The sequence below is a fragment of the Aquila chrysaetos genome, chromosome 12 (assembly GCF_900496995.4).
Source record: "Aquila chrysaetos chrysaetos chromosome 12, bAquChr1.4, whole genome shotgun sequence".
Taxonomy (NCBI): domain Eukaryota; kingdom Metazoa; phylum Chordata; class Aves; order Accipitriformes; family Accipitridae; genus Aquila; species Aquila chrysaetos.
In genome coordinates this window covers 21,207,005-21,220,030 of record NC_044015.1, presented here as the reverse complement: position 1 = coordinate 21,220,030, position 13,026 = coordinate 21,207,005, and the positions used below count along the sequence as shown (strand labels likewise).

Below are 13,026 nucleotides of genomic sequence, written 5' to 3'. Positions count from 1 at the left end.
GCTGTGCTCTGACTACAATGACTGTGTAAAGGGTTCTTCACCCCAGAGTTGTTTTCAGCCTTTCTGTCCAAGATCATGACAATGCCAGAGTCTTGCTAGTTATGACTACAGAAACAGTGGCATAAACAGGATGGGACTGGCATGGGTATGAGTATTATCTGAATGTGATGCAAGTTGATTAAGAGTCTGATGCTTTCACTCTTCATTGTTAATCAGGCCATGTGTAGTAGTGGCAGGCTGGATATGTGAGACTTATGTCAATGGCTTTTATCTTTTTGAACACCTTTTGCTTCCTCTTTAACAGTGTATGTGAAAGTATGATGTCCTGCTGACTCATTTTGCACACATTAGCTGCTTTTGATATTATGGCTTTTGTAGAGGATATGTTTACCTCCCAAGTCTTGTTGTGGGTTAGCACCTCGTTCAAATTCCATTGTCTTGTAAAAGTGTGATGTTTTAGATTCAAGGCTTGGTAATCAGAGACCATTGGAAAATTGCATCTGCTTTAGCAGCAAAGCTTACAGACTGCTTATGCATGAAAAAACTCTCCACTTGGTGAGCATTCAGCGTTATTTATTTTCCTCAGTAGTCTTTCTATAGACCAAAAAAAGAGGGGGAAATACCAGTGCAGTAGTTGTTGCAGAGACAACCATGTGTATTTTGCACTAATGACTAATCCAAAAACAGGAAAGCTTGGTCAAATTCTCTAACCACATTTTCAGCCTGCCGGGTATCATCATCTTTCCTAGTGTTTTCTTCAGTCACATGAGATGGAACTAATCTTTCTAGTGCCTGCTGCTGATTAAGTAATGCTGGTTTTTAGTTAGTTTTTGAGAAAAGAGCATACAGTGTGGCGTTTGGAGCTTTAATTAAAGGGTTTTTACTTCAGTAGTATGCATGAAACAATGGAAGACCTCAGGCATCGGAGAACTGGATTCTGTAGTTTGTCGTGGTAGTTTGTCGTGGTAGTTTGTCTTATCGTAAAGAACGAACTTTGAAGATAGTGTCCCTTTGGATGCAGAGATGAGTGCGTGGGCTTCTGTGCTCTAACAGCATTTGTGAGGGCATACTGCATCGCTGCTGCTCTCTTTTGGCCTTTTCAGCTTTGCAAAAGATAAATTTGTAGCTGAACAGTGTGTCTAAGTTAGAGGAGGGAGATGTGAACTGGGATATGCTTCAACTTGCACCTATAGTATCAAGCCACATCCTGATTTACTTCTATTCTTTGGACTTTTAAGATGTTGCTGTTTCAGTTAAACACCATGGCTTTAGCATTTTTGTGAAGTCTGGATAAAAGCATAACTTGTGCAGCATTACTGCCAAAAACTTGCACAGGAGCTTTCCCTCTTACAGCTTTAGCGTAGAGCCATTACAAAAACACGACTGGGTGAAATCTTGCCAGCAGGGAGACTGTCTTTTAAGCTGTACCACCTGTCCTAGGAGTGGAGTGTCTTCCCCATTCACCTTTTTATATATTAGTTGATTTTGAACTAATGGTTCCAATATGTGCTGCTTTAAACTGCACCCCATGGCCTGGCAAGGAGAGACAACCTTTGGTACTTGTACACACCTTGCTGATGGCATAGACTTAACCTTGGAAGATAAGTTTCTTAGGCAACAAGGTTTTCAGAATGAAGCAGATCTTAATTTTAAATGCATCTTCAGCTGAAGAGCTCTCTAACAGGATTTTAACTTCCTTTTTTCAATGTGCATCCTGTTCCAGAATGAATTAACCAGTTTCACTGACCAAATCTGTCTTTGGAATGGGTAAACATGCCTCAACCTGCTAGTCTTAAATTTCCATAGGCTGTCTCTCCAAATCTCCTACTTGCCAATTCATTTCCATTCTATCAGATAATGTACATCCATTTTATCAAATAATGTACATAAGTTGTGCAAATCAGACATTTTTTGGTTAGATTTCTTTCATGGATTTTTTGCACTCTAGTGGTATGTTCCAATAAAAAGGCAAGCTCCTACATTCTCCGTTCCTTTAGTCCTTTCTCTGGGAAAAATATGCAGCCTGTACGCGTGTGGTTTTTGAAGCCTTTGGATGCATATGTTAGAGGGGCCTTGTTAAATTTATGGGCATGGAGTCAGTGTTCAAAAATCTTGTATTCAGTTTGCATCCTGAACTTGTATATTGGTCTTTCAAGGTTTTTATTAAGAAGCAAACCTCCATTTTAAATAGTGAGTTAAACTGAAATCAATTCAGCAATGGAGTATTTTGGCAGCTCCAGCTCCCTTTGTAATGCTTGTGACATGGACATTATTTAGTGAGATGGGTCCATTGATAGGAGAACCTTTTTCCCTCAACTTTTGTAATCCACTGTCTGTAGAATGTGAGGCTCCAGTTAAGCTTCCTTTAGACAGATTGACAGTTATTGCATTGCTAAATGTTTAATTGTCTTGGTGACAGGTCCAGTTTAGGCAACTCCTGCCCACTCCTAACTGCTTCTTCCTGTTTCTGAACCGATTCCTCAGTAGCAGTGCAACTGCGTGAGGCCACATGATGGAGTGCATCAGGCGGTGAATTTGGCTGGAATAACCAGTGTGCCTGCGAGTAGACTTAATTTTAGGGTGGTGGTTTTTCCAGGGGTTCATTAGACAAGGCATGCAGCTTCTAACTCCCTCCTACCCCTGGCTAAGCATTAGCCAAGGAGTGAGCTGAGCAGTCAATCAGCCAGCACTACTTCCATGTACAAATGGAACCATGTCTTTAAAAATGGAAAGGAATGGTTAGGTCATGCTGTTCAACATCTGCAAATATACAGCTGGTCTATGCAGTGCATTCTACATCACTTCATGAGATTTTAAACAAAGCTTCTGTGGTTTCCTTTAACAGACGGCACAACTAATCTACAAATGTTTTCTGGATGCTTTTTATCCCATCACTATATACTCCAGCTGCGATGGCAGCGCTGAACACTGAAATTCAGCTTGTAATTTCTGAAATATATCATCACTTTTGGTCTAGAGTGTGAGGTGACTTACATGCTCTTGAAATTAGATTGCTATTTAAGTTTTAGTGTTGGGCTGTAGATATTTGTCATCTGCTTGAAAATTTTAGGATGCTCTGAGCCAGACATGATGTGCTACTAAAAAAAAAAACAAAAAACAAAACAAAAAAAAAACACCCAAACAAACCAAAACTTAATAAGAGTATAAATTTTTAGTGGTAGCTTCAGGGTATGGGCTTACTGGTCTCCTGGTGTTATTAAAAGAAGAAAAAAAAAAAAAGGAAAGGAAAAATAATAAAAAAGGGTATTAGTGTGATCTTAGTTTGCTGATTAAACAAGACCATTTGGCCGGGAGGGAACCTCTAATTGCTTCCAAATGTTTGATCCTTGAGCTTGGATGAGACCCTACACTTAGTTCACTTCAAGAATATGCTAAGTTGTCTGTTTCTGACAAATAACTGTTATAGCTGGACTGGTCCATACTAATTTTGTTTTATGAACTCCCTATTATTGTCTTAGTTCATAAGAAAAATATGCCTTAAGCCAAACACAAAAGCCAAACACAAAAGCAAAAACCATTTCAGTTGCATAATTTTATCATTGGTTGTGAGTGATTGCCATTGAAGTGGGTTTTGGTTTTGAGCAATACTTATCAGCTGCTTTGTCAGATAACTTTTAAGACACTAAGAAATTTCATCTCAAATCCCATGATTAAACTATTAAGTCTTTTGTGACTGTCCACCAGTTGTCTCTGTGGAAAATCTGTGGGAAAAGTAATCTTGCCTTTGGTAAGATACCATAGCAATTTTGTCAATCCTTTTATTTTCTATATCAGGCAACTTTCTCAGCTTCTGGTGGAACAACTAAAGAAAAATTATTCAAGAGCATTAAGGAGTATTATGTTGCTCTTTGTTCTGCATCTTTTGAAAACGTAATAGTAGCTAACTTCCTTTTTTCTTTCCAGTATTGTTCCACTTTTAAAAGAATCCATTGGAATTCTGATGCAGCGAACTCCTCCTTCCTTGGAAAACGCCCTGCCTCAGTGCTACCAGAGGGTGAGCTCTTAGGCCGTTTTTGCTTCAGATCAAGCTGCTGACTGAATGAGCCTCAGCTGTGTGTATGAGGGTATTTTGTGATGTTTTTCCAGTAATGCTTGTGAAATGTTCCTTAGATTATACAAATGGAGGTACCAGTTTGATTCTTATCTTTCTAAAGTCCTAAATTGTATATAGCTTCAACTCAGTTTGTGTTTTAAAATGTGCTATGTTGGTTTAGAAAAACAAATCCTGAAGCTTTTCCTCTCAAAGTACTTTGTGCTGATATAAAGTGCATGTTTTTCTGTTTTGTTCAGCTTTTGTCCCCCTCAAAATCTAGTTCTTAGTAAAGTGAGGTGGAGTAACATTGGAAGTGTATTTATAAGAATATGTAGATTACTCTGGATTTGACCTCTCCTGGTACTCCTGTTTAACTTAGATAAGTTAAATAAATAGGTATTACTGTGTCATGACCTGAACATTGAAGCACCTTTGCAAAGTTAATAGAAAGCACTTGTAGGAGTACCATCTTTCCTCGGGAAGTTACAGGATTGTAATCGTCATGTGGAGGGTTTGCTAAAATTGGACAGAGGAGAAAGAAGGGTTTTGACAGGACAAATCTAAGCCCTCACAAAATATTTGCAGAAATATTAATATATTACTGTTAGTAGTTAGAATCTCTCACAAATTGTTTAATGGGAAAACTCCTGCATTGCAAAAATTGCTGTTTTAATTGAATGCCCTCTCAAATTTAATAACTGTGACTTTTCTCCTTGGATACCACTGTTTTCAGAAATGGTTTCAGTTAGATATATGTAGAACGTAAATGCAGCAAGATATAAAATCATGACATGTACGTACAATCTGTATGTCTTCACCTTCCTTACAATTACTGAGATAGTAATAAGTAATTTAAGTGGAATATCACAAATTGCACATTTAGCTAGAAGTAGAAGAATGCATTGGCTTTTGTAATATTTTCTGTAAAACAGTACAGACATACATTTTCTGAAATATATTTTTTAAAATTTGACTGTGTTTTCAGGTGCAGCAGTTGCAAGGAGTTTACAGTTTACATGATCCACATTTCTGGACCCTGTGTACTGATGTTTACATAGGGACTTTGAAATTATTAGTAGCTCCTGATGCTGATGGAAGGTGGATTCTAAGCCAGACTCACAATATTTTTACTCAGGTATGTGTCATCAGCAGAAATCACATCTCAAAGCGTAAATTGCCTGTCACGTGATGTGACATTGTAATTCTTATCAAGAAAAATTAAATGTTTCTGGTTTTGGTATCAGTGTGTTTTGAAAAGGTTCGCTGCTCCAGCTGTATAGAACAATTTCAAAATACTCAGTAATGTAGATGGAATTACTGTACCTCTCTGCATTATTTTTTTGATGCCACTTAATGGAAATAACAGCTGTAATTGTCTGAGGTGTATCAAATTAAGTTGAAACCCTATATTGACCTATGAGGAACCAAGAAAATAGATGAGGCTTACCTCAAGATAGAGCTTCCGACCACAGACTGGACCTACTTAAGTTTTTCATTGTGCTGATGCTGTATTTGTCATTCATTTCTATCCCTCTAAGAATCCATGGTCTTTGCATATTTTGTCTTTTAGTAATATCCATGCTGTGGTGATGTCGTGGTTTAACCCCAGCTGGTAACTAAGCACCACACAGCCTCTCACTCACTGCCCCCCGACTCAGTGGGGCGGGGGAGAGAATAAAAAAAAAAAGTAAAACTTGTGGGTTGAGATAAGAACAGTTTAATAGAACAGAAAGGAAGAAACTAATAATGATAACAATAATAATAAATGGATTGGAATATACAAAACAAGTGATGCACAGTGCAATTGCTCACCACTTGCCAACCAATGCCCAGTTAGTCCCTGAGCAGCGATTCCCACGCAGGCCAACTCCCCCAGCTTACATACTAGACATGACATCACATGGTATGGAATACCCTTTTGGCCAGTTTGGGTCAGCTGCCCTGGCTGTGTCCCCTCCCGACTTCTTGTGCCCCTCCAGCCTTCTTGCTGGCTGGGCATGAGAAGCTGAAAAATCCTTGACTTAGTCTAAATGCTACTTGGCAATAACTGAAAACATCAGTGTGTTATGAACATTCTTCTCGTACTGAACCCAAAACTTACCACTATACCAGCTACTAGAAAGAAAATTAACTCTATCCCAGCTGAAACCAGGACAGGTGATCATTAGTTAAAATGTAACCATCAGTTGTCATGTTGTATACGACCAGTATGTTCCCATTTATTTCCCTACAGTTTATATTTTTTTATATAGATAGTGATGTATTTGATAGCGCTTGTAGCTGATATGAAATGCTGGAATTCTTGTGAACAACAGAAACTTTATTAGAAGTTGATAGTTCTTGCCTTAAGATTAAAAACTTACAAATTTCAGAAATATTTTTCTGTTGCTTCCTTATACTTTTAACCATGAGACATGAAATTCAGTTTGGCTGCCTATCCAGTATAGCTACTGGATGTGAATGGTTTACAAGTAGAACTTAGAGTCTATTAAGATAAAACAGAAAATTTCTCTCCAAGCAAGAGAACTTTGTGAAGAATAAAGCTGGAAACTTTCTCATACCATGCAGAGCCAAAAACATCCTGGTTTTATCCTTGATGTTGGAGGACTGTATTTGAAAAAAACTATTACATTTTTCCATAATGTCCTTTCTCCATTACTCAAAAGCAGAGAGTTTTGTAGCTGAAAAGGAGACAAATATTCCTGTTTATAACCAGTGTTTTAGGTAACAGAATATTATTAGCTAAACGGTAATATTTTGGAGATATGTAAATTACTGACTTCTCTAAGTGAGCTGGACAGTGAAGAAAGGGAGCTTCTGATCAGGTATATTTGATACTGTAAATAAAGACTGCTTCTGTCAACAGGTTAATTTGTTCTTGCATAAATGTTCTTTTCAAAGCTTTTTACAGTGGGGAAAGTCTGTGTGTGCTCACATGCACATTCTTTTCCTTGTTCTAAATGTTGTATTGGCCCACTGCATTGGCAGCTTGCATATGTGATGGCTTAGTGAATTTTTTATGCATCTGATAAGTGCCCCTTTTACTAACTGTTTTACAACATTTATTAAAAATTCCAGACTGGATTTTGGGGGTTTTTTTTATGCATCTTGCCTGCTAAGTTTCTGGACTTTCAGGAGAGACACCACTGAAGCCAACCCTACAATGTGCTGCCTGAGTGCATGAATTCTTTCGAACTCCTTAAAGTTTAAGGAATTTTAAAGTAGTCAGTCATGGGGAACCCAATAAAAATAAACACAGGTAATTGTTTTTATGTTAGAGACTTAGGAAAGGAGGATTTGTTGTTACAAATATTCTAAAATCAAACTTTATGAATAAAATTTGGTCCTTTTTGAGATGTTCCATCACATACAGCTTTAGATTATTGAGTAGGTAGAAATCAGTCTGTGTGGCTTATTCTGCAGACTAAGTAGTTTGAAACTAAGGGATATTTTTTGGGAAGGACTATACAGAACATTCTATTACATTAAAACTAATTTTACATCTCAAATCTCCAAAGGATTGCATTTTCCAAGAGAGTCATTAGCTCTTCAGCTGTTTTGTAGCTGTGCAGGTATCAAGAGCCATGTGTCTAGGAAGGGAATTAGGAGAACAAGGTCTATCATTTTTCTTACCTAACCTAGGGTAATAAGTGGAGGAACAGTTGAAGCAAGTAGAGGTTTTTCTCCTTAGTAATATTGGCCCTCATTAATCTTAATATAATTGATAGCTGGTTTTGCCACTCTACTGAGCTAAAAGCAAGTTGATGATAGTTGAAGACAATATGATCTTTAGCGGTGTTCAGCCTAATGCTTCAAGATCACGTTGCATAACCAGTGACCATCACAACATTGTTGCTGGCCTGCCACTGAGGTTAAAATGAATGACTAAATGATTTTTTTTTAATGCTGTTTTATACTGAATGATGATAAAACTAAGCAAGTCCATCTAAGCCTAGTTTAATAGGATTTCTGAGGAGACAAATACTTTCATACAATTCACATACGTTTACCAAAAGTTATTTTAGTGTGTCATGATGTCATGTAAATTCACTGTAGTCGTTGTTTCTTGCTAAAATCTTAAGCGTAGAACTGGTTCAAATAACAAATCCCATGTTACGCTCTTGTGCTTAGCTCGATTTTAAACTGACAGCTCTTCAAGCAGCTTGCTTTTCGGGAAGTTAAACTTGTATAAAATAAAGAATTGCTTTTGTGCAGTTTCATGTACGACAGTTATTTAGGATGAACCAGACAAGGTAATGTAGCAAAGCTAATGTTAATATATAATTACATATGTGCACTTGACTGTGTGAAGAGCTATGTATTCATACAGCACTCTCAAAGTTTATAGGTTTCCAGATTGCCAGTATCTCAGTGAATGATGTGCTAAATGTGGAAGATGAATTACAGAAAAATAAGATGCTGAGGTTTTTGCTAGGTTACTTACTGACGTGGGCTGGTGTTCAGGTCAGTTAAATTGCTTTGGCTTTACAGGTTTTTTTCACTCTCCTTCTCTCTTCCATAGGCAGGAGTAAGACAGCTTTACATACAGATTGATGTCGCAGCCATGTAGTGAATTTCTGAAATCGTGCTGTTGGACCAAAGTTTTCTGTACTGTAATGGTATAACAACATACTTCTCAAGACAGAGCCTGCCACCACCACTGTTCTGGAATTGACTGAATAGATTTTTGCCCTCAGGCTATGGATGGAGTTCACTTCTAAGGAGCAGATATTGAATGAATGTTATAGACTTTGGGTCTTGTCTTTTTGTGGCCCCTAAACTTGTATGTTTTTGAGGGTTTTTTACTTACTAAGATTGTGGTACTGGAAACCCTGTCATGTCTTCAGTAAAGCTGCTGAAACCACTGCTCATTCCCATAAAACCAGTGTTATCAACAATTGGAAACTTGTTTTGTAGATAATGTCACAATGGCTGACATGCTTCAATATAATTCTATGTTTGTACAATTGTTTGTACTTTGCAAACTTAATGAACCAAACCATATTGGGTTTTCAAAGTGCCTTCTATATCAGGAGAGGTATTTGCCAGCATAAATATGGAGCATCAAAGGGTTTTATTACTTTTACAAATATCTTGTATGCAGTCTGATTATTTACTAGTGATGTATGTGGGGAGGTTGTGTACTTGCCTAACTGTAGATGTTAAGACTTCCCTTATACTTGCATCTTACCAAACAGACAGAAATATTCTAAATGTAAAAGGCAAAGCTGTTGTGGAGAGACTTGCTTCCAAAACAAGCTGGATATTTTGTTCCACATATCTTGTGGAAATTATTTCAGTCAAAATACTAGGTTTAACTCCAATTCTTAGTCTCTTCATATTGTTGGGAGTAATCAGACATTACATGATGCTACTCATGTTCATAGTCACCGAAACAACAGGCAGCTGAGGGAAGATGCTGGTGATGGAAGCAATGCCTGAAGTTTTTTATCTTCCAAGTTACGTGGCAGGAAAAATTAAATCCCTAAATTGTTTGTGAAAGCTTAAATCTCCTTGATTTTAATAGGTTGTAATAATTTTTATTAAAGTGATTGCTGAGATAACTTTTGCCTTTCCAAATACTGAAAATAATTGTTCCTGGTGGTAATACCCGAAATGGAAATAAGGACCATGGTTCATGCTGTTTAAGGTTATGCTTTTTCCAGGTTGACAAGTCTGGTATTTTTTACTATCTTATTATCTGTAGCCTTGTGTGTTTTCATGGGGAAAAAAAAAAATTCTTAGTGCAGTAAGTAGGTTTTTTTCCAGAAACATTAGTCTATCATATTTTTCTAGCATTTATAATCATATTACGCTTCAGATCAGAGCATTGTTTTCAAAGACAATCTGCTATACTTGGTATTATGGATGATAATTCCACTATGCTGTAGTAGTTAACTTAGTAATAGAAGATTTTATAAGAGGACATTCTACAAACAGAACATTGTGGAATAAAAAACAAAACAGGCCTTCTTCTGATAAATCATAGCCACTGCTGACTGGTATGGATTTTAAGTCTGGTACCCAATATGTGCTAATACTGAAATCAATGCCCTCTGAAGCTGACAACGTCTGTGTAGTAAGTGCTAGGCACTATGAAAGTACCGAAGATTCATTTGCAGAAATGGTTTGTTTGCTACTGATGTTGCTGAATTCATGATTGAGATGAAGGGTTTCTTGCATTTATTCTGTCGTTCCTATACAGCGCCTGAATTTTGATCTCTCTTCATGTGAAAACACAATGGTTGCCAAATTGATAGGTGGTTCCTGAATTTTCCAGATGAGATATTGAAACATGAATGTTGATTTTATACAAAGCGTGGGGGTGTACTCTTGTGCTTGGAACTGAAAACTGGGTGTAAAGAAAAATAGCATTAAAAAGCCTCATACATGTTGCTTCTGAGCTTTACAGTCTCTTCTAGTCTTCAGATCCCTCCTTCTCCCTACTGCTGCTTTCTGATCCTGTTCGCTTCTCCTGGGGATGCAGGTGCAGAATGCCCTTTCAGCTGGCTGCACTGTTCCACATCTCTCTCTTCTTGGCACCCTGTAGGCTCCCTCCCTGTCTCACCTTGCACATGCTCTGCCAGGCCTGGAGTTCCTGACTGGAGGATGGGATCTGAAAGTTACACGGCACAGGGTAGGGTGCAAGAATCTGTCAAGCAGATTTGAGTATTGCAGTTTAAGATACCGTTTGCTTATATGTTCACAGAAAAGGTAATTAAAATATGGTTGTGACTACAGGGTGGAGATCCCTCATTATTTTGTAGTATGTCGTGTATAGACTGCTGCTTGTTGGTTGACAGCATGATTGCTTGATTTTATTTTTTTTTTAATAGTTAATATTACTACTATTTGAGGCTAGAGAAGATCAACTGATACAACTTTAAAGGCAAGCATCAGCCAACTTCATTGCAATTATGTCATGATCCAAGAGCAGGCTTTGGTTTAAATCATTTTTATACCAGCATGTTTCAGGACCAAGTATTCCTGGACTTGCTGAAATACTCTAGTGCTGCCCAAATTGCTGAGCTTCGCTACTATTTTAGTTTTCTTAATGAAAACACAACTGCTACAATTTGTTTCCAAGTGAGAATCTGCCTGAGTGGCAGTCAGGTTTGTTGTTGGTGTGGGTTTTTTGAGATGTACATCTACAAACTTTTTAAATATGGGAAATTGAGTGAAAAAGCCTCTAAGCTGGTTATAATTATGCAATATTGGTTTTAATAACTTTTGACATCTTTTTGTTGCTTATTATGATTTATCTGACTGTTGAAAGCATATATACAAGTGGGAGTTTTCTAACCAAGATAGCACTTTCTTCATTATTTTTAAGGACAACTTGATGTTTTTATCATAAGAAGTGTATCATTTAATATAATTGAGGATAGTGTAGGGAAGTCAGATTCAAAGTAGACTGTAAGCCTTTTTAGGCTTTCTGAAAAAGGGTAAGCATCACAAAATTCTACAAAAGACAGCAGATGACATGTCCAGTAGGTAACTACAATCACATCTAATACATTGATAAACAGTGTGACATCTGATTTATTTTTTTCACCTACTAAAGGGATACTTGCTCAGCTTTGAGGAGAGTACAAATCATGCAGTTACAGGTGCAGCATTTCTTATCCTGAGAGTCAAAGCTCCATTATTTTGTGTTTTGCTAATTACCTAACACTTGCCTGCTTATGTAACACTTTGCTTTTAACACTTCATTGGCGCTGCATCGCATCATTTGAACTGACTGATATCCAGAGATGGATGAAGGTCTGCAGATTATCTGCTAAAACTCAGCTTCCTGGTATCCAGTATGGAATTTTGAACCAAGTTTTCAAAGTATGATTTTCTCATGTTTTCATGTAGCTGGTCTATCTTTGTGGGTTTTTTCTGTGACTGAAAACAGTAACTTAGAACCATATTGTCCCAAAGAGCAAGCCTGCAAACTGCATGTTTTTTACAGGACCTACAGCAAAATAAGAAGATACAACAAGTGCTACAGAGTGTCTGTATTAAAATGCCCCAAATGTTTGTCATGGTAAAAAATAGTGGAAGAAGACTACTCTTAAGAGAATGCACAGTGAAGACCGGTCCTTCGTAGGCTAATCCTGTTAAGTCTATACATATGGGTAGACTTGTTCCTTACATCACTAGGGCCCCTACAGAGAGCTAGATTACTTGTGCGATTTGCTTAACTAAGGCAAAAAGTGCTAGTCCAAATAAATGACTCTGCTTTTTATGTAATACTGCTTACTAAAACGAAAGTTTAATTGTATCATTAGTAAGAGCTGCTGACACTATTTTTACGTAAAAATTGAAACCGCTGCTACTAATAAAATGGACCTTAGTGACTCTTAACATTCTGAATTTTTTTTCTGAAGAAGTAAAGCTGGGTTTAAAGGTGAAGGAAAGAAGGGTATCTCTTTTTAACTGTTGTAAGTGAACCTGTTTTGTGAATGTAAACAAGATACAAGCTGCTGCTGAACTGCAGTTTTCTACCCTTTGCACGCACTGTGCAATCAAATTGTAAAGTTCATGGCTTTTCTCTCACAGTGCAGACTTCAGCTGCAGAAACCTTCATGCTTCTATAAAATGCAAATCCTAATCACTACTTGTTAAACAAGATCTTTAAATACCAGTTCAGAGCAACAGCTTTACTTAGTAATTAAGCCCTGTCCTGTTTTCCCCAGCACTTGCCACTTGTGATGATTATTGATTCTCCCACCCCTTTTAAGTGTGTTTGGGAATGAATATAGAGGGATTTTCCTTTTTTTTTTTTTTTTTTTGTTTTTTTCCCCTCTAATCCATTTCTCTGATCCCCAATACTGACTCACTGGTTAATTCCTCCTTTACACTTCTGTGAAAATCCCTATCTGCAACTTGCTGGGATTCCCTTTTGGATTTCTCGCTCATTCAGGCTTTGTTGCAATGACCATCCCTGTTGGGACTTCACTGGCCAGAGACTGCTATAATGTGAA

General features: G+C 37.5%; 1 protein-coding gene across 3 annotated transcripts in view; it reads left to right on the top strand.

Moving 5' to 3' along the window:
- The window catches only part of SLC30A7 (solute carrier family 30 member 7), a 35,167-nt gene extending 22,761 nt beyond the window's left edge, over positions 1-12,406 (top strand). For all 3 annotated transcript variants that reach the window (XM_030031971.2, XM_030031970.2, XM_030031973.2), the window contains 3 exons: positions 3,925-4,015; positions 5,040-5,189; positions 8,577-12,406. In XM_030031971.2, coding sequence (XP_029887831.1) covers positions 3,925-4,015; positions 5,040-5,189; positions 8,577-8,624 — 289 coding nt within the window. In that variant the 3' untranslated portion in view covers positions 8,625-12,406. The remainder of the gene's footprint in view (positions 1-3,924; positions 4,016-5,039; positions 5,190-8,576) is intronic.
- The last annotated feature ends 620 nt before the right edge of the window (positions 12,407-13,026 follow it).